Source organism: Dreissena polymorpha, chromosome 13 (genome assembly GCF_020536995.1).
Source record: "Dreissena polymorpha isolate Duluth1 chromosome 13, UMN_Dpol_1.0, whole genome shotgun sequence".
In the NCBI taxonomy this organism is placed as follows: domain Eukaryota; kingdom Metazoa; phylum Mollusca; class Bivalvia; order Myida; family Dreissenidae; genus Dreissena; species Dreissena polymorpha.
Window position 1 is genome coordinate 63,424,446 of NC_068367.1, and position 23,625 is coordinate 63,448,070.

At 32.9% G+C, this 23,625-nt stretch overlaps 1 protein-coding gene across 1 annotated transcript in view; it reads right to left on the minus strand.

Moving 5' to 3' along the window:
• Positions 1-23,625, minus strand: part of LOC127854717 (uncharacterized) — a 150,782-nt gene that overhangs the window by 18,400 nt on the left and 108,757 nt on the right. The window contains exons 36-42 of the mRNA XM_052389775.1: positions 22,896-22,947; positions 20,170-20,296; positions 17,402-17,529; positions 12,510-12,582; positions 10,874-10,982; positions 9,427-9,557; positions 7,907-8,060 (exon numbers count right to left, since the gene is read on the minus strand). Coding sequence (XP_052245735.1) covers positions 7,907-8,060; positions 9,427-9,557; positions 10,874-10,982; positions 12,510-12,582; positions 17,402-17,529; positions 20,170-20,296; positions 22,896-22,947 — 774 coding nt within the window. The remainder of the gene's footprint in view (positions 1-7,906; positions 8,061-9,426; positions 9,558-10,873; positions 10,983-12,509; positions 12,583-17,401; positions 17,530-20,169; positions 20,297-22,895; positions 22,948-23,625) is intronic.

The window sequence follows — 23,625 nt, forward strand, 5'->3', positions numbered from 1 at the left end:
CACCCATTATATTTGAAGTATGCAAAGCCGAAAAATATCAAGAGGGTCCGCTATATACGCTGTTTCATCATAAAATTAACACCCTTTCTGTGTTATAATCAAGAGCTGAAATCGTTAATTTATTAAGCTTCATTAATACTTAGCTTTATTGATATGTCTCTAGAACAAAATTGTCAATATATTTCATAAAAATATAATAATCATGGCAAAGGAAATTCAATGGCCGGTATCTAAACAAAAGCATAATCGCCAGGACCTTAGCATCAGTTCGGTTCGTTAGGACCGCGCGCTACTTTCTTTCGCCTTCATTCCTAACTTGCTTTCATTTTTAAACCATTTTTTGTCTCTATCATATACAGAATTCTATTCTCCTAAGCAAGGTGTTATTTTTTAAACTGAACTCCAAATATAAACGCTACAAATCGGTATAAAGTACGAACATGTTAACCGTAAATCAAGATTCTAAAACTCCAAAACGTTATGATATTTGCAAAAGTTAAAGTTATAACTCGCCGGGCTGCCGAAATCAAAAGAAAAACTTAATATATATTTATATATCTGAAAACTACGTTACGTAAGCTTTCTAATGATATATAATTTGTCAAAATCGGCCTAGAAATGAAACTATAATTTAACAAAATATGTGAGTGGGTACATACAATTTATAACCTCGGCGCTTCGATAAAAGATCGATAGTTACGACACGGTCACGTGACTTAGACACAACAAGATATTTGGCGTAACGGTCCCGTTTCTTATCCGTGTAATCTAGAGTCCGTGAGTAAAAGTAATTTAAATGAGTTGTTAGAATAATAATTGTTATTATTTTACATTGCTTAATATTAAATTGCTATAATTAGAATGTATTTGTGTTAAGAGAATCGTCTACGTCTACATATTCGTCATCGTCTTTGTATGTATGAGAAATCAATCGGTAGAAAGACGCATGTCTCCATGATATGTTCCACATGAAGTGAATTACTTAGACAGGTGTAAAATTCTCAAATTCAAACAGAAACGTCTAAGTAACGCGGTTCCAGTGATCACAATTATAATGTTAGGAATGAGAACTTATGTGTTGAAAGTAAGAATCAGTGGCCTTTTGATCGAAACAGTATCATATTTGAATATTGTTACAACTGGTATTGAGTACCTTGTTGTAGAATGACCATCACATAAGCAGGTGATAATAATGGGAACTGCATATAAAACTGCAACGGTTGCAAATGGGAGATATCTGGTGTGAGGAAAGTACTGCACATGACGAGTCTGATGAAACATTCTTAGGATACACATATTAAGAGTAATGAAGGCATGGAAAGTAAATTTTTCTACACGGGCCGAATATCAATGTTGAACACATAAATTGAATAAGATCAAGCCATTTACGAAATGAAAGACCGTGACAACAGAACGAATAATGTGAATCTGTTTAAGTTAAGTTTAATGTTTACAGTTTACTAGATGTAAATACGTTCAGTTTTATTTTCAGCATATTGGTGTGTTCAAGTAATACCTCTAGGAAAGAAGAAAACCTGATTATCGTAAAAGTATCTCAGTGCAGTTATGATTCCATGGAGACAATAGGTAATGGTGATGATTATGGTTCATATGTATCAAGCATTAACATTCCCGTTGACACCAACATATACGCTAATAGTACTAGATTGCACCCTCTGTAAGTGTCTTACAAACGACACTGAAATATATGTGATCAGCAAAACAGTTGAAACTTTATTGCACGCGAGCTGTTGTTCAGTCTCTTCTAAAAGCTACTTCGCTTTAGTACTGACAATCATGAAGATCGTACATGTCTGTACCCAAATGCTTCCAGTATAGGCAATAAAAGGGCTGAATTGGATTCTTTGATTTATATTCATCGGCGGGAATGGTAAAATTAACTATAGAATTGCCAAAGACGGTTGGCAGAGTTGTTATTTCGAGTTACCTTATGGTGGGTTTCCTTAATTGTGTTCAAACCTAAATTGTGTGATATTGGAATAAAGAGGTGCAGTTTTTTTAACTATATTTTTTTAGATGGAGGTAGTTGTAAATATCTGAATACATTTATCTCTAAATAAAGATGCTGCTGGGAAGTGAGGTCTGACATACTAAAGATTGTTTTAGTGTACACTCTACCAAAGACTGATACATAAAGCATCTTATTATTCAATAAGTTCATGAGTGCGATAGGCCATAGCATCTTAAGAAGATCATATTATAATGGGTGATAGAGATATAGTTTAGATCATATGACGTCTTATGCTTCTGAGACCTGCAGTAGTCATGTGTTCATTAATGCAACCAAAGAGGTTCTTGCAATAACATGTGAACTTCTACACACGATATATAAACTCCCAACAACCGATTATGTTTCATTTTGTGTTGTAGACTGATGGTCTATGAATAAATAACTTACATCGCTTTAAAAAATAACGATGTTCTGATATCATTCAAAATTTACTGTAATTCCCAGGCGAAAACAACTTCTCATACGATAAAGGAGACTTCGATGCGATAATTATAGAGTTGTCCGATTTCAACTTGGAGGAAGATTTTTGTATCATTTAAGGACCAATTGATTAACTTAATGGCTAAGATACATAATTGCATTCCTATGAAAAAAGTTTAAAATCGAACGTGTAAAAAGAACAGACATATATGGATGACAAAGAATGCAGTAACGGCTATCACAAAGAAACACAGTTCTTGATTAAAACAAGAGAACATACCTATTGTTAAATGTGTAAAACTACACTAGTTATAAAAACGCAGCTACTCGAGGTTGTAGAAGAGCACACGCTAATTTTGAATAAAATATATCAGAAGAAAATAATCCCAAAGATTTTTTTTCAAGTACGCTTATTCAATAAAAAAAGTTGATGTTGGAACAGCATATTAAAAAGAACTGACATTTAGCTGAAGATGACGGTGTAAATTGCTTTCTTCAAAACTATTTTTTGAAATTCTATGTTGAACATTTGCCAAAAGTAACAGGAGTAATGATCACACGATTAAGGATCTTAAAATTGATTACGAGGAGATTCTTGTAATACTAGTACTTAAAATATTACATCCTGTGAAATCTTCAGGTCCGGATATTTTACATCCAGGAACCTTAGATATACATAATTGTTGTAGTTGCACCTAAACACTTATTTTTAAAAGATCGCATCTAGTGAAGTTGTCGATTACTGGAAACTGCCCATGTAAAAGCTTTGTTTAAGAAAGGCTAACGAGAAGGGGCTGCAAATTGACGTTTTGTATGCTTAACTTTTGTTCCGTGCAAAATGATGGCAAAAACTAATCAGATACCAGATAGCATTATGATAAACAATAATTTGTTTTTAATCATTCAGTAGGGCTTTCTATCTATTTGTCCATGTGCTTTTTAGTTGCTTGAAAGTATGGACACTTGAAATTCATGGTTTTAATTTCATATATTTTGACTTATGTACAGCATTCGATACCGTACTATATCTTAGACCGATCAGGAAGGTTATAGTCTGTGGTAAGATGATAATTGCCTAAGCTGGGTGAAACCCTTCTTGACAAATAGAAAACATTGAGTTGTTGTGAATAGGGATAAATCGGAATGGAGCGAGGTTACCTGTGATGTTACTAAAGGCAGCGCACTTAGGCCAACAATCGTTCGATATATATCAGTGATATTGACGAATGACTATCCGGGTTTTTTTTTTTTACTAATGACACTAATTTGTTCAACGTGCCTTCGGTAAATGATTGCATAAAGATAGATTATGATAGTCTGTCCAAGTGAAGTGATGTATGTTTAGTAACGTTCAACACTCGCTTCAACTGATGAAAATGTCATTCGAGAAAGATGTAAGGAATCACAGCGGGTAATCACACCATGGAGCCGCTAAGCAGATGAAAAAGGTACAGCGCCGTCATTTAATTCATTCATATTGTACGCTTTCATTGTAAAATTATACAGTAATAATGTATAGGATATGGGATCCAAACATATGACGCACTGAATTTATTTCGCTGACATGACAAGTTTCTTGGATTTGAATAATCGGGCATATTCGTTGGATCGTATATTCGTGGATTTCTAATTTTTCCAAGAAGCTGAAAGTAGATTTGTTATGCGGTTTCCTTTATTCTAACACCAATTACGCCCAATTTACTTACGCTATAAGAGCAACGTGCCATTTACCAGTAGTGCCATATTCTCATTATAAAAATATCTTGATAAATGTGTATTTAAGGCCCAGTGTAACATAACAATTACTTGACCATCCGTACGTACAATACACAAGCGTCGCAACCAGCTGTCTAATTAGTGGTACCCTCGTGTCTGATTTAATTGTATTAGCAGCAGTGGTACTTATAATGTCGGTTAGACACGAATACAGTCAAGCGCATGCAAATTAAACCGTAACAAACTACGAATAGATAAGTGCTGAACATAGAGCGATCTGTAACTTTTAGATTTTTTTTCACTTAAATATGTTGGTTCAAGGAAAACATTTAACGAAAATGAACTGTAGAGCAAATTAATGTAAGTCAAACCTTTACAGGCTTATATTGTCACTGTTAAATTTCAACGCGTACTCTCATTAAACAATCCTATCTTCCCAACCTAATTTGACAACATGTCTCGCGCGTTTAGCAATACATGTATACAGGTTGACCGTAACACAGAAAATTGGGTTTTACATTCACATGCATCATGAGCTATAGTGCATGTCCAAATGCTTTAAAATGCCAATCGATGGAGCGAATACATTCACCCACAGGTCAAAAGGTTGTCCCCCCACCCCCATCCCCCCCCCCCAAAAAAAAATGATTTCACAAAATGTTGGTAATATTTACTTTCGTCACTTATTTCTGTTGAATATTTTAATTCATTTGACACCAGCGAACAAACACACGAAAGCTCGTGTTCGACGATTCATATTGGTTTCACAGTAAATTATTAACTCAATAAATTTAAAGTAGCATGTTCATAATATTAATTTTAAAACTCGTAATGATTAGATAAATCCCTTTTTTTAATCAATACGCAAGAACGTTTTAATGTTAAAGCATTATATCCTTTAAAAATGCAAGAATGTAACAAATAAAATAGTATTCGTTTTGTATTTACTCTGACATATTTACATGTGTGAACACGTTTAAGATTATCATTGTAAAAATGAAGGCGTAATATCTCAGCCCTTCTGTTTTTCTAAGGCCATTCAACATTAAAGTCTCACATTGACTTAAAGTATGGGATCAATGTTATGTAGCTTGATATACTATTTCATATTATTTTAGACGTCTGCAAATTCAAAGAAACAATACTTCAATTATGTTCAAATATTGTTAAAGACACGGTCAGATTATTGAGTATTTGCACTTCTACCAGTTAATTTAAAACAAGGGCTGTTTGTAAAACATGCATGCCCCCATATGGGCTGCCCGTTGTAGTGGCAGCCATTGTGTGAATACGATTTTTGTCACTGTGACCTTGACCTTTGACCTAGTGACCTGAATATCAATAGGGGTCATCTGCGAGTCACGATCAATGTACCTATGAAGTGTCATGATCCTAGGCAAAGGCGTCCTTGAGTTATCATCCGAAAATCATTTTACTATTTCGGGTCACCATGACCTTGACCTTGTGACCTCAAAATCAATAGGGGTCATCTGCAAGTCATGATCAATCTACCTATGAAGTTTCATGATCCTAGGCGTATGCGTTCTCGAGTTATCATCCGAAAACCATTTTACTATTTCGGGTCACCGTGACCTTGACCTTTGACCTAGTGACCTCAAAATCAATAGGGGTCATCTGCAAGTCAGGATCAATCTACCCATGAAGTTTCATGATCCTAGGCGTATGCGTTTTTGAGTTATCATCCAAAAACCATTTTACTATTTCGGGTCACAGTGACCTTGACTTTTGACCTAGTGACCTCAAAATTATTAGGGGTCATCTGCGAGTCATGATCAATGTACCTATGAAGTTTCATGATCCTAGGCCCAAGCGTTCTTGAGTTATCGTCTGACAACCACCTTGTGGACGGACCGACAGACCAACATGAGCAAAGCAATATACCCCCTCTTCTTCGAAGGGGGGCATAAAAAGTGATCGAGAAATGATATGTGGCGAAATTATCATATTTCTCATCGTACTTACATGTCATCAACTTACAGTTACATTTATTTTAACTTAAATTAAGACCATATAATATGGTATCGATGTATATTCAGTCTTTATTGTAATGTTTTTCAAGAAATGATTTTGAGATAAGTATCATGTGTTACTGCCCCATAGATCAGGTTTTAATTGTATTAATAATATCATGGGATAGTTGGATAAAGGCTGTGCTGTGGCTTCGTGTAGTACATACAATAAGCTACACCATTTGTGATTGATAATTAATGAAAAATCATTCACAATTTCTGATATAATTAAAAATATCAATCAATTTAGAAACAATTAGGGATGAATGTACTGTGAACCAAACTTGATAATAACATCATTATCTTAAAATCGCATCTTTCGTGGATTTTTTTTATACAATATCGTAATGTATGAAGAACTTTAAGTTTTTGAACTGAATAGTACCACATCAAGTTTAGTTTTAAAAGATAATTATCAGATACTTCAGCAGAAGAGTAATGATGCAGTGAAAAGATCTAAGATTCCCGTTTTATTAAAATATCTTTATTTAAATATATTGATCGAGTGGTTATGTTTTTATATTAATAGAGATAAAGTTGGTCGTCTTGAAAAAACGTGATTTGACAAGTTAACGGAGCAGATTGGACACTTTGTTTTTGTGTTTCTGAAACGACTCAGTTCAACACAAGTCCTTATTTAAACACTATAAACTATTGGAATGCTTGTGATGAATAGCATCAATCCAAATTAATTGATTTATTTATGACAGGGGAAGAATTGAACATTTGAGCCCAGCGAGGCCGGCAACAAAAATACAAAAAGGTAAAAAGTTACCTTGCTTATATATTTAAGTAATTGTTAATTTGACGTTCTTGTGAGGAAAACGTAAAATCTCTCCCTTAAGGTCTTCTACATATTAAGTATCTATATAGTTACACACTTCTGTATGAATAGGTTTTATATCATCGATCTTACTTTTTTTTTACCTAGGAAACCCACCTTATAAAAAAGGTATTCTCATAAAAACACTAACGGTTGATACGGTACGTAATACTGTGAAACCATTATTAATCGTCAGGCATTAATTTTCATAAATTTCGTCAGTCGACCGATCGGCGAATTTAAGATCCTAACGAACAATCATGCTCTATGTTTGAACAAAAACAAACACTAAGTTGAACAATATTTTAAAACTTTACCGTAGACATGAGGCATTAAATTCCAACATAATCCATGCACACATTCACTGCTGTTTCGTTATCAAGATTAACCCGGTTTTGACACAAAGGGATGTAGATTACACAAGGTACTTAACTGACACGTTACACTTCTTTAAAACGCGTATGTTTTTGAAAATATTTTAAAGGTATCAGCTGTTTTCATACCCAGATACGTGATTTTATTGACAATCATTTTTGCTCTTTTGGGAGTATGTCTATTTATTAACGAGGTAATGTGTGAAAACTTAATTTGTTATTTTAGTAAATATAACCTTAATTCAACACATCCCGTATCCAACCCTAAGCAATTTCTCCATATAGTGTGTGTGTATAATGTTTCATAAGAAATTTATGACATACTTGTTTTAATACGGTCCATTTATTTCTCGTCAAATAACATTGGCTTTAACTCTTATTGTTAATGTCTTTGATCTTCGTATATGACAGTAACCTCAGATCTGGCGAAACAGCGTTTTACACACGATTTAATGTGTTTGATAAAATGCTTCAAGTTGAATTGGTCTTAGTGACATTAACGATAACGTACATGTCTCGTGCTTTCCCCAGTTCTGTATTGTAAGCTTTGCACTGCGTCTTGTTGAACAGCCCGTTTTATCATTAGCAACACAAGTGTATACACCCGCGTCCTGTTCTTCTACTATATAAATCCGAAGGTGGTGGATAGTTTTATTCTGCCACATCTGAAATGGAAACAAATCTGATCACACTGTTCTTTACTGAATTCCTAAGTATTTACATGTATAATTTTCCCTTAGTCTATGAATTTCATGTCATTATTTGATACATCTCACAAGTCAAAATAGTCCGGAAACAAATAACTTATGTGTAATGTACTTGTTCAGTGCACACCTTCTCTTGTAAAAATTTGTTTTGCATGTTTTCATGTAGCAATGAATCCTGCCCCAGTAGTTTTTGACCATCCGGGGCATTTTATTGTGTAATTAGATGTATATAACATTTGTTTGTTTGTATCTAATGTATGTTAAATGTAAAAAAATACCCACGAAAAAGCCATTGATCAATGTCTAATAAAGGTTTTTATTTGTATATGTTGTCTCCGTTGCTTTAAATATTATAAAATCATAAAGTAGAATAACCATTCTGAGCCACTTAATTCGAAAAGAACCGTTAATTTGAACTGTTCGATTGGCCATGCATTGTAAATCACTTACCGTGACCACGTGACCAAGGGTCTGAGGGGAAATACTTTTGACTTTTTGAATAACAAATCAAAGCACCGTGAAATTATGCATACAGTATATATAAATTGGCCTTTATATCTATATTATTATTAAAATGACATATTTAAAAAGAACATACCATTTTGATGCCATAGCCACTTTATAATTAACTATTAGGTAATAATTCACAAAGGACACAACTAATTGGTATGATATCCATCGGATTTTTCGCAGTAAAACACTTGTTTGTATCTCTCTCTTACGCCCAAATTAGTATATGTATGACCGTAACAAATTGGTTGGTGATATTGAGCAAATAGAACATGAATTGCACTGTGACTGGGTAAAATTACTTGGTAAAGTTACTGTTGTTTATTAAATGTCTAAATTGGTGAAAACAAACGTAATGTTCTGCATATAGTTTGTTATTAATAAGTGACAGTGGAAACGTAACTTTGGCACATGTAATTAGTAGTTTTTAAAAATCACAAACATGGTATACGTATAAATAAAATAGAGAGTTAATCAATCAATAACAGCAACTTGATGATAAGGACAATATTTTTTACCAGTTGATTGAAAGTAACGCTCGTAAATGGTGTAACTAAATAAGAAATATTTAGTCTATTCCGTTAGCAATCGCGTTGAAAAGTCGCATTAGGAAAAAAGACACTATTCTTTTGCAACTATAACAGCGCTGCCACCAGTTTTAAAATGGCCCCAGACTGTTTAATACTGGTTTCGATAAATATTTAATATAGCTAGATATTGAACTGTCCATGTGACCGTTATTAAGCAGTAACATTATAATCTCATTTAATCCACAGTATCAAATGGCAGGTGAAAGATATATATATAATTTTACATGAAATTTTAGTCCTTTATCTATTATCATGTTGTCCTTCTCCCACCAAATGTCGCCTGCTTCTTCGATCGAACATGTCAGAGTTACAGTTCTACCGGTGTAGTCAACAGCATCCGATGGACCTTTGATCCCTTAACATACAAAAATACAAGAGGTGAAAGTTGTGATAACGTGAATGTCGACTTAAAATGTGTAAGAGACTGGAAACCTCTGGTGTCTTATAACGCATTGTGCATTAATGCGTTTTGAGGACACTGCATTTTCGTTTGTAACACTGCACGATTTCCTGATGTGGGATATATATATATATATTAAAGTTGTTAAAATGCCAGTTTTTTTACAACAATAGTTTCAATAATGTTAGTGGTGTTCTTATTCCAAACAAATCACTACCACCGGCGTTCATGTTTGTCAAAGGAGTAAAACCATCAAAGATGTTTTGAAAGTGAGTTTAAATAAAAAAATCTTTTCAGACAAGACAATTTTTAAAAAAATCCAAGAAGGTCACAAAACAATATAATGATGCCACCTGTCAGAACTGTAGCTTTATACTATGGAACAATTATAATAATATAAGTAAAAAAAGCAGATATTTGAAAAATATCGTCAATGTTTTAATGGAGTATTTAATGGAGCAGGAGAAGATGGTAGATTTCTACTTGCAATACTTCTTTATCTGATGTTGAAAACCAAATATTTGTTACTGACCAATGGATATAAAAATATTGCATTAAATCCATATAAGGCAAGGCCACTCCCGTCACTCGTGATTAAGATGTATCAAATGAGCAGCTTTCGTACACGGTTATTAAAGGAAAATGACTTCAAATGTGTTTTATTAAAAATGCAACCAACGTTCAAATCTTCGAAGTGTCGTCCAATTAACTATATGAACTTGAAACATACTTATGTTTGTATACATTCGCATTTTGTATTATCTCTTCAACATTTGTTGATATAAAAAAGAGATACATAAAAAATATTTCTATAATAACCCATCTGTTTTTAATATGTACATTTGCAATCAACTAATAAGTCAGAACTAATAAAACTGTAATTATTTGTAAATGATTCGATGAGTATGAGATCAAATTTATTAAAGCATAAAGATGTTGATATATATCAATACAAATCACTTGTGATGTCGGCGCTGCATATTGTGCAAGTCAAATCTGTCTGTCTGTCAAACTCTCTGTCTGCCTGTCTGTCTGTCAGTCTTTCCGTCTGTCCGCCTGTCTGTCTGTCCGTGCGTATGTGTTTCTGTCTGTCTCTCTGTTTTTCTGTCTGCCTCACTGTCTGTCTGTCAGTCTGTTTATAAACGCAGACATAAATGCACAATAATATGGTATGAAATTACAGGCCAATTGTTGAGTTAAAGTTAACTTCAATCAGAAAAATAAGTACCCATTGACATGCATGAATTGGGTTTGACTCAAATATAACTTGCCTGGAAAGCATTCATCCATGAAAAGTTGAATGGAGTGTTTCGTAATCAAATTACCCGCTGTTGCCACACACGTGTATCTTCCTTCAAACTCTTCATTAAAATCATTTATCTACAAAAAAGTGTTAATTAAAAGAGAAACATGATGGCCATTAAGCGATTGGCCGAGTTAAACATACACAAATTGTCAATTATTTGAACAACTGATCTATTTTTTATTTCATATTACCCCTTTTAACGAGTCCAAATACATATAAAACATAAACATTCATAGTAAGTTGCATCGTTACAAGAAGAGAATTGAGGATTTGTGATTGTTTATTAGAATTTCATAAGACCTAAGTTTTTTTATCCACTTGTTGCCAAATTCTCACTTGGCCTAGATATTTTAAAGATAAATATTCCGACAAACATTAATAATAAATGAGGCTTATAATTTGAAAAACACACTTTTTCTAAGATCCAGTTGTTGATCCAAATTGACATAGAATCAAAATTGACCTAATTATTGACAAAATCAATATTTTGATGAGCTTTGATTACGATTGAATAACAACTGTGATTTTTTTTTACTTGTAATGAGTTTATTTGTTATATTTTTCATAGTTACTCAGTTTTTATCTTACATAACCCGAATTCCAACTTTGCCCTTAGATAACATTATTGTTTAATAAATATTGAGTAATAAAGGTGGATTCTATAATTTTAACATTCCGTTTATTAGATGTTGTCAATATAAATAGTGTAACGTGGTGACTTAATACAACATGTTTTATGATTTTATCTCAAGACTAAAAGAGTTTCGGGGAAAGGGAATAAACGAAAGTCTGACTTAAGTGTTGTCAAGATAGGTAACGAGCGTAAAATAGACGACGCACACCATATGAAACACGACAAAGGACGCCCGACATAAAGTGATAAAAAAAGCTCCCGTGAGAACTTCCAGCACATCAAGTGAATAAAATCAAATTTTATTTATAGTGCGTTTCATTTCAGTAACTAAAATTATCATCAAATATGTTTAATTTAGAGTAAATTGAACAGCATATAGATTAGCCATTTAACAAAAACATGACACAATAATTGCTTTCTATTTAAACATGTTTTTTGAACCAAAAACTAAAATTATTTGAGATTTTGATTCTAATGTGATTGATAATATTTAAGCAATGCTCACATTTGTAATTACTTTAATTTGTTTATAAAATGTAGCCTGAGACCACTTTACGAGGCTGCGACTTAGTGCTTTGTGCGTGGCGACAAAATTCAATTAAGCCTTCTGAAACCTACGCAAAGCCAGTTATGTTAACAATAATGATAAACCATATTTTTACGGCTGGATGCCTAGCTATAACTAAATAATCAAGTGCTTAAAAATACCTACAGTTGCAACATTTTATGACACGACGCTTCCCCGAAACTTCCGGCTCCCATGATGCCTCTTGCTTTTGAGAAAAATGCTCACGTGTTCTTTGTTAACAAGACTTTACAATTCAACAAATGTTCAAAAAATTTAAGTATTGAATACTGGTTTATGAACGCAACGACAAGTAATTACTCTGGCTGTTTCTTCCCTTATCCATTCGTTACACTTACATTGTCACAAAAGTATAATTGCATAAAGACGAAAATCATGTACCAATAGCAATCCCTCATCATCTCTCAATTTAGAACGGTCTTGGTAATTTCCAATAGCCTCGCTTTTAAAATACCTGAAAATATATCGTGTAATACATTATTGAATATAATTCCCTTTTTAATTTTACCACATTCTACCATGTGTTTTAACATAAGAATGTAAAATTAAGGAATATAATAAAAGATCACCAATGAAAAAGGAAAATATATTTCTTTAAATTTACAGTAATTCAGTAATCGACCACTACGAAAACCGGATTGTGTTTCTTTGTTAATGGCGGGAGTTTAAAGGCTTTGTTCATTTTAAACACATAAATTTGCTAACTATGTTGTTACTATCATACAACGCCGGTGTAAATATAACAATGTTTAATTGCATTTTTTACAATATAATGCTCCTTTGATCTATCTTCTCACTGTTATCAATATCGCAAGCGAAAAAAAGAACGGTGAAGTAAATTAAGAAGGAGTACATTAAACAAAGGAAAGCGAATTTGAGCTATCTCGAGGAAACGAGTCAGTCAGCCAATCGAATGTTGCAAAACATGTGCAAATAGTCTGTAAGCATATATATAGCTGGCGTGATATCATTTAACACCGGATGCATGTGAATGTGGTAGGTGTTTACCATACCGGAAAGGTGGGGTTTCCTCCGAGTACTCTGGCTTCCCCGCACAGCACAAGACCACACCAAAATTATAATATAAATAATAATAAAAATTAAATAATCAAAAATATATTTCAGTTAAAAACAAACGTTTAGAAATTGCATCTTTCATTCAAAATTCGTCCCAACTTTCACTTGTCAAATAGTTTATTAGGTAGGAGTTAAATGAAAAATAAAAGTGAAAATTTATATAACAAACAATTTGATTGGCTGACTTACTCGTGGGAATGAGTAAGCTAAGTTGTTCCCTCCAGATAGCTTAAATTCTCTCCTCTTTTGTTTAACGCACCACTATTTTATAAACTGCACCGCTCTTATTTCATAGCATCACTCTTTTATTTAGCTTTGCACTCTTCTTTTTGTATCTCGTTCCCTTGAGTTAGTTAGTCGTTTCAAAGACATAGCTTACTTGTTCCCACGAATTAGTAAGTCGTTCCCACGAGCAAGTATGTCTTTGGAAACAAAAGAAAAAGAGGTGTGCAATTTAAAAAAATGATTGAATGTCACCTCAATGCCACAGTAGTTTACAGGTCCGGTTATCAGATGTTGACAACATTTACACACGGCAAGTAATTAATCAATAGACAGTTTATCAGTAAGTTAAAATGGCAAAATAATAAAGCATGCATATTAATGATTCCTTACACAATAAATTAATGTCCATGGAGACAAACAATTATAATAAAGTGGAACTATATGCTGCTTAGCTGATTCAAAATGAACACCGAAGAATCTTTGACCCGTTTTGTTCTACATATAATGCCATATCACCGTTGACCTCAGAACCGTTAGAGTTTTGCAAACGTTGTGTTTTAGCAAGATATTTCGTTATGGTTGATTTGTTTGCTCCAGGTTTTGTTTACACAATATAAGTCCCTGATAGAATGGGCAAGCATATGAAATCAAGCCATGAAAGCGGTGGTTCCCGAAGAGTTCCAAGGTTTTCTTAGCTACGATCTGTGATAATTCCGTATGTGATTTAACGCCTCCGCTAGCTTTTAGAACGTGTGGTGCCCGATCTGAATCGAAACTTTGGAATCTAAATGTTTAAACTTCCAAATCTGTTTAAAGCTGATTTTTTATTTTAAGTATTTAAAAAAATTAACTATATATATACGCATGAAAGTAGTGAGCATATTCATCTTTATTTATTACAGGCGCCGTGTGTGCTTATTCCTCCATTAGATTCGATAGCACTAGAATATGTTTATACAATTATACATATAATGTTCAAGTGTACGAGAACAATCGTCATATTTATTAGCTTTACATATGTACATTACATGCATCGCCGTTCAGGGCGCCAACCCGTTCCGGTTTACAAACAGGTACATTCCTGACACATTTTATGAACTTCTCGTAATTGAAAAAAACAATATATATAACTTCGCGCTTAGTACATTATACCCTTATATGCTATTGCACATATATATTATAATGTTGGGAATTGATGCTAAAAGCTCATCAATAAATAGTACAAAATAATATCATTTAATATTTTCTGCACAAGAACCACGGTAAACGTCTTGGATTGATAATGAGCAATTTTCATCTTTAATTATCGTGCATTATTATACTGAAATGTTTAGGATGTTGGTTTAAGCTAAACGTTCCTCACAACAGATCAATATGTCAAAACATAAACATACTATTTTTGCATTTTAAAAAAGCTCTAGATACAAAGAATATTTTACTTTTATTTTCATACAAAAAAAAAGATAAAATGATAATACCTTTCTCCTGTTCAATACCTTACTTTGTGGTTTAAAGTTGTATTTGAATATAATGTAAATTATCAAAAAAACAACAAAAACAGTTGGTACTGTCTTTTCAGTAAAATATGTTCTTGACTTATGCGTGTGTAGGAAGGGAGATCTAATGTGTCTGACAAAAATTATTTGCTCTGTTGGTGTGTTTTACCTAAGAGAAACATCATTATCACTGACATAACAGTAAATCCATCGGATGTTTTTGTATATATATATACATAGCTTTCCATGCTTTCCAAATGAATTATTTTTCGTTTCCAAATGAATTATGTTTCGTTGTACATTTCTGGATATTTTCCATAAGATTTTCTGTGCATTGCCGTTTAAGTTTTCGATTACGTCAGACATTCAATTATACAAATATTGTAATGATATAATGAGAAGAAAATTACGAGAAGCTATGTTCTACTCGTTTAGGAGCATTTTTTTCATAAAGATGTACCATTCATTGAAGTTTACAACAACAGCTCTTCTTGTTTTGTCAGGAGTTTCTGTGTTTTTTTTCGCAAATGCAATCGTTGCGATCCTAATCATGCAATTTGTGGTAACTTTTAAGCTATATATATATATATATATATATATATATATATATATATATATATATATATATATATAAATAAATAAATGTTTTTTTTTCTTATTTGCACCATTCTAAAGACGCGTATTCTCTGAGTTTGAGTAAAAACCATTTTTTATATATTAAGTAAAAGTGAACTTGACCCGTGACGTGACCAAATCCACCCGGTAGATCAGAGTACATTCTAGTTTGTAAGCCTTAACTTTAGTGTTTGTTAATAGTGACTTTGACCTTGATCGCATCGACCCCGTATACAATCGCTGGACATTTTGCAATAATGTATGAACTTTTATGTGAATTCCTCCGTTTGTTTAAGCAATTGAGTACAACTATTTAATTCTTGAATATTTACTAAGAATGACTGTGACCCTATCTATTTTATGTTCAATTGCTCATTATTGAATTAATGGTCAAAACAAGTTAAGCTTAATTTGTTATTAACACTTGACCATCGCTTTTCCATAAATGGTCCCAATATGGAGTAGGAATCTTGAAACAAAATATATACATATAAAGCTTTTTAAAAATGTTTAAGCACGAATAGTTGTTACCTGTCTAAAAAGCATGTGTTCACAACCGTGACAAAAATTTAAGCCATCTTCCAAATGTGAGAAATTATATTCCCAACAATTGAAGCTACCAAACTTGGTCTATAAGGCGATATAAGAATACAATTCGACTGAAATTCCAAAAGCCATTCCTTAGCAACTAGCAAACCAAATTAAATGTTTTACCATGCATTACATAGTATGTAAAGGTTTTGTAATCAGGGGTCCCTACTTTAGAGAAATGACCAGCTACAGTTTCCAGACTAGTCTTATGCTGCCATTTTTTTAATTGGATGTACATGTTTTCAGTTTCATTTAAATTCATCAAGCAGTTGCTTATGAAGTATCTTATCAATAAAACTTAAACCTATCTCGGATGGTTAAAGCAACGCAACGCAGGGCATTTCAGGTAATAACCAGATGCCAGTTGGCAATATTTCGAGCTCATTATCACGAATGCTCATAATTTATTTATTTATTTTGAGATTTTTCCTCTAAATTCGACGTTCACCTTTTGTCCAAGTGTATTGTAGTGAATTGCGCACGGTACGTTATCTGCATGTTGGTCATTTGTGAATGGTACGTCGCAGCTGAAATTGCTTTCTTAACGATCGTCTACTAATTAAGGTCATTCAGATGTGAACGTGTGATCGAAACCCCTGCGCCATTCAAGAAGAGTTGCGTACATAACCTTATGAATGTTGCAATTCTTAACGCATTCCATTTTGTTAGGGCATATAAATTAAGTATCCGTGCCAACAAAAGAAGTTTGTGTAACGTGTAAGCCTCTATGAAGTTGACTTCTTGCCTTTAAATTGATAGCAGGTGATTTTGGTCCTTAAGACAAACCAATATATTATTTTAAACGATATTCCGCGTTTTCAGATAATAGATACGACCGATTTTTATCTAACAAGCCCTTTTGAAATTTGCCATCGATATCTTTAATCTTTGACCTGTTGTCTTAGAAATCATAAGGTGTCAGTCATTCCAATTAACAACTATACACAGTTTTCGAATCTTTGTTTTTTGCAATCCAGGTTGGTTGTTCAATCAGTTTTCTATTTTCGATCATATTTCCTAAAACGACTGTCACAGTCAGTTATTAATAAAACGAAACCTATGCATACCAATCTTAAATTGAATCATCATTAAGAATCCCAAACAGGGAACATTTGTATAGGAAACACGTTTTTATCGGGCTATGCCGAATCAAGTCGTAACGACCCGAATACACTTTCTAAAAATATCGCAATCAGCTTACATCGGCTAATAATGCAAAAATTGATAACGGTACGCTACCTTAATAAAATCAGTAATTATTTTACTCACCAAGCGTAGACAACTCGCTCTCCTGAAGCCAGGTTCTCCACTCTGCACAAGCTTACCGACTGTCCGCCTCTTTTAATTTTCCTGCTTTGTGGCGCTTCTATGAATTTCAGCTGACCCAAGGTGGAGCCCTATTAAATAGACTTCTATTCAATAAATGGGCAAACATGTCCTACCTGATTATAACTATTAAACCACATACAGAGCTTAAAATATGTTAATTTGGAGACACTCACGCAGCGCAATGCAAACATTTTTCACCTATTGCCTAAAATACTTAATAGGCAAATAGCATTCATATTTTGTTAAATAACAGGTATGTGCTAATGTTAATAAAAAAAAAGTTCTGTGAAGGTGCCAAATTTGTTAAATCTTCTTTTAGAAAAAAAATCATTAAGGGCATTGTGTATAAACTGTATGCAAAATTGGTTTGCACCTAACAGTCATATTTGTTTGTATTTGTGTTTTCAATAACCAACACTGATTGAGAGAAATGCTTTAAAGGTACACCCCTATTTAAGTGAACATAGAAATTCGGACGACATTCAAAGAGTAAAACTGCCTGGCAGCAAATAGATTAAAATAGCGAAATAGTTTTAAAGAATTTTGTATTTCAAAAACATTTAGTGAAATAACGTGTGATAAGCATTTCAAAGTTGACACAACAAACAAACAAACGGGCATTCTCACAAAAATAAGCCCGCTAATACAATTTTGTTTTCAGTTGAGGATTGAACAGAGTTTGCGTTCTCATATTAAGACGTCGACCTTGTATTGTTACTTTAATACATTCACCTAGAGCATCTGTTTTATTGTACTAATGCCACCTTATCAGGGTATGATAATTACGTCGCCGGATTTATGAAAAACCTTGTTTATTATAAAATGCATTGTTTTGAACTTGAAATATTACCTTTAATGATTTTTGAAAATACGTCCTTGCAGGGCGAAGTAACACTCAGAGCACAGTATTAGGGGTTGATTTTTAATACTTTTATGTACAACCTTGACCTTGATTTTTAACCTGGCAGCTGACACGCCTTTTCATAATCATGGTCAATGTTGCCATGTTTGATTTAACATTCACGCCAGCTAGAAAGCGACACAGGCCTTAGGGAATATTTGACCTTTGAACTTTCATAAAAATCATGAGAATAAAACTTGAATCTACGCAAAGGTTCAAGCGTGTAAAACGCCGACTCATCATGCCCGTAATGTTGTCTTAGTAATGCGTAAATTCATGTGCTCTGACCAATGCATTTATCCAGAAAAATAGTAAGACGAATGCCCATAATCTGATATTTAATTGTGATATTGACATTTGACTTAGTGACCTTGTTCTCGTGTACATCTTTCTATCTTATCCCAATGAATATTATTCTTACAATTTGTTTTAAAAATCATCCACGCTGCTTGACATGATTATGGTCAGGGTAAAATATTGCAAAACTAAATATATCATCTGACATGGAAACTACGGACCTATAGTGCTTGAGCATGGCATGCAATGTCTTCATTCTCTTAAGCCAAATAATATGACAATCCATCAAAGTTGTAAAATGTGATGTTGCAGAAAAATAAAGAGCCCAACGTACAACTTTGGTACTTATAGTTCTAGAACGGACGATTTAAATCTATACTTTTGTATCTGTAATATTTATGTAATTATATGAATTTAAAGGTTTTACATACATGAAAAACAAATCAAAAATACATTTCATTACATAAGAATTAGGTTTGCTGTCAAATAACGGATAGGATGTTGGAAAATCGATCAAAAAAAGCAAACATTTTTGTGTGTTTTTTTTTTGTAAAAAGTTTATATGGAAGATTATAATTGTTTCAATGGGATGATTGATTTTATATTTGTAGTTTTTCCTGTGTATGTTCTCAATTGCTTAATAGTATGTAGAGCAAGTCAGTGCCACATAATAAGAACAAATCGATTAAACAATATATTTATTGTACTCTACTAATACAATTATCGTTTGGTTGGAACTAATTACTACAATAGTACATTTTGTTGCTTCCTCACTAAACCAAATACCAAACAATATTGAAAATCCAGATGGTTTTTTTTGCCAGCAAAAATAGTCAATTTTACACTGCACACTTGCAAACATAAACATACAGCGACCAACTTGCGACGACAAAAGCTCATCATTAACATTTTGTGTTTTGCTGATCTTTTAGAAGAAATGTTTCATTCTTGGAAACGACCTTCTAGGAATAACTTTAAAATATATTTAACAGTAATTCAAATATATTCGTTTAGCATTGAAGTTAAAAGGAAATAACGAAATATTCTAATGCTTTAAGTAAGCTATAATTAAGACACATTGCCATATCAGTGGCTTGAAGGAACAAATAAAGAATATATTTGTAGGTCTTTCAAAATTAAATTAATACATAATTATCTCGATCAAAAGTTGAAAAAGGATACAATATACATGAAATGCCTTCCTAAATATCACTTTATTAAAAAAACATAAATACATTTATTTTTTATTGAAATCAAGGACATACAAATAATCAAACCTTAATAAAGACAGTGTAGTTTATTTAAAAAAGCATAACTGCTTTGTGCTGGTTCTTCGAGTAGCATAAATTGAACATGTTTTAATTTAGCAAAAGGTAATGATACTGAACATGTCTATGGTGAGTTTGGCCCGGGGTTTGATTGTGTTGAGTTAAAAGTTTAATTTCCCAATGCTACGGTTTGTCTTTAGATATACGAAACAACATACATAAGTATTTGAACACATACTTACCGCCGTTTCATTACAGAATTTTCCAGTGAACCCACCGTAACAGAAACACTGATCACCCCGTCTGGTGTTCACACACGTGGCTCCATTCGCACAGATATCGACACTACACTGAGACCCAGGAATGCACCTGTTGGTTACATCAGTTACTATGTAAAATAACTCAGTATGATATCCATGAAAACCAATATGTCTTACACTTTGGTCGGAGTAGCTGGCTAAGATGGGTTTTAACTTAGTTTATTTGCGAAAATTATCGCAGCTTAGACATTGACTGTCAATAGGATTAAGCACATGTTCGTGCTCTAGATAAAGCAAACTTAGAACAACAGTTGCATTGTAAAACTATATGTTGAAGATAAAAATGCACAAACATAAATAAGCATTCTTGATAAGGATATATACATATCAAATACAATTTTTTCTTAGAACTTCACATGTTTATACATACAATAAGCAAAAACACTTATATTTAGACTTCAAAAACAACACTACCAAAGAAATAAATATCAAATAAGTCAAATAAGTGGGCAATAAATATAGAACAATGTTGATTGAACATACATTTCCCTTAATCATTTTATACACAATGCAAGTTAACACAGTCTTCCGAACCCATGACTTAATTGTAGCTAGCGAGTGTAAAAGGAATCAAAAAAGAAAACTTCTGTCTATAAATAGCGCGCGGTTGTGTATATGCAAACGTTTGTATTTTAAGAATAAGCTATATTTAAATTGTGGTCGTGCTTAACGATTTATTAATACTTCCCACAAATAAAGGACCGCATGCTACTGAACGGTTGCTCTCCTGCTCGTGCAGCAGAAGTTTCACTTCGTAACATTTGAAATATGTCTTTATGCATTCATGCTATTAAATACACATTACATGAATACACACGGGTCAATACGAATGATGCATATAATATAGTGTTTATAATAACTAGTTCTAAAAACATTTGACTTTGACTTTTTGAAAATGAATGTCTTGTTTCTGTTATTAAGCAGAAACCCTGCTTATTTTTCTCTTTGATTCCTATTTGAAGCAACGGTGAAGCGATTCATCCAAAGCTTTCTTTTGCAATGAAGTATTGAAAAATTGTTTACATAAGCCAGGATCAAAAACATATTGACCAAAGGCTAACATCGTAAAATTTATGTCAAGTGTACACATGCCGCCCACTAATTTGCCACCACGGAAAATCACTTCTCCAAATTGTCATCAATAGGATCTGTTTTATCAAGGTCAAAGTTCATAAGACTGATTATTAGTAATGAACCTCAAAATGACGTGTGTTGTTTTAAAGAATTATTTCATAGTTTAATGTATTTGATTAATATATTGGAGTTTGGAGTTTTGGAGTTTGAGGAATGGAACAATTTTGTTTGGTCTTACAAGCTTTTTTTCACATTTAGGAATTATTATATATATTAAATAATGGTGACACTGCTGAAAACCAACCCCACCAATCACGATCTAGAACTTTACTCAAATGTGTTCATGTACGTTTTATTACATAAGATCAATTCGCAATAAATTTCTTAACATAAAATATTGTATTTGCTATTTTTTACGTGTGACGTTAACAGTTATACTTTACAGTCACAATGCCGAAACTATGGTTTTGGTACAAACAACTTTTGGTGAAGTTTTTTAGCGATAGCTAATTGTGTATTCGAAGTATTGAGCAGAACCTTTTTGTTATGTATTCACTTTTAGTGACCTTGATCCTAGCTTCCCTTATACAATAACAAGTAGGCTGTATAAGAGGTATCTATGTGTGAAACTCCATCTGCTTTAACAGGAGACAAATCTTATACAATCATGTGGAACTTTATCAATGACAAGGCAATAATGCCAAACATAATGAGTCAAGAAACATGCCATGTGAAAAAGAAATGACGCACAACATAACAAAACAAACGCAAAATGAAAAATAATGTGGACACAGAATTTGAGAGGTCAATGCAAGGCATTCGGTGGTTAAAACCTATTTTACGGAGCTAAAAACCTAATACTTTGCTAAGAGTTTTTGAATACAAGATATATAAATATTAAACAATATTAACACAATAACATAGCAATTCAATTTATAAGCATTAAAAGAGAGTACTCTTCATTTTAATTGGTACTAAACTGCTCAATGGTTCGAAGCAAACCAGTGCAAACAGATTTATTAAATTTTGAGGCAGAATTCAATGATTCAGAAACTAAACAACTACATCACCTCTTTGATTGAAAAGCTTTCTGTACATACAATATTAGGGATATACTAATTGTTGCCCTAGACAAAATAACATAGCTTAGTTGACTTAATAAAATGTTAGCTATATAAATACAAAATCCAAAATATTTTGGCGAGGATTCGATGAAAATATTACGACTTAAAAAGAGGTGGTGTCTTTCCATTTACCCAAAGCTCCATTATAAATTGGTGTTCCCATAACACATTCCGTAAAGAGACGGTCGTAGGAAACAATACTCGTAACGTATAAACGTTTATTCCAATTTATTATTTTGCTAAGGATATACATGTTATCTAAACTTCACGTACATAGATTTATAATGATAGATGATAGTGCCAACCTGTCACAGACAACACCGCTGCGCGCAGAACCATCGCATTTGTTCCCACAATACGTACAATGTTTTTAAACAGCTTATCATAAGACACCATTTAATTTGATGAATTTAAATTGGGTTTGAAATACCATGTAAATATTTCGCTTACATCTTTTCAAAGCCCTGTAGAACACAGACTGCCTGCTCGTTGCATCCGCACTCTAAAATGTCAAAAAGTAAGCAATTATTAAAAATAAATAAGTTTTAAAGCCTAACCTTCAGATATAATCATAATATATTTTATTTGATATATATAAACAAACGATTAACTAAGCCTACATCGAGTTGAATAACAACCGAATAGCTATTATTCGGCGGACCCATTATTCTGGTCCATAGCATGACAAATTTAATTAAAAAGGACGTAACTCTCATAAGGTTACACACTAGCATAATCATATAGTTTCAGACCAGAATGTCGTTAAGAAAAACGTTTATACCCGATTTGGCTAAAATAAATTTCTTTTTTTAAATTTTTAATACAAAATAGAACAGTTAGGTCGGGTCGGAAATTAACCCTGAATACCGCTTAACCATTATCAGAGAAATAGAAAGGTTCGAGTTAAAGAATTAGTTTTATTTACTTAGTTACTGCTGAAAATGTTTAAAGACTATTTTAAAATGTCGGAAAGAGAAGAAATTCGTTCAAAACACAAACAGAGAGCAATAACCGAACACTTATAGAAATAAGAGATATGGTTGGTGTACACTCTACTTGCGAGCTTCATATCTCTGAAGTTTTGTGTTAAATAGTTTTATTGTGTTGATGGTATGACCCGAACAAAAAAACTGGCATAAATTGTAAACATATTGTGGCTATTGCCATGGTTTTTCGGCAA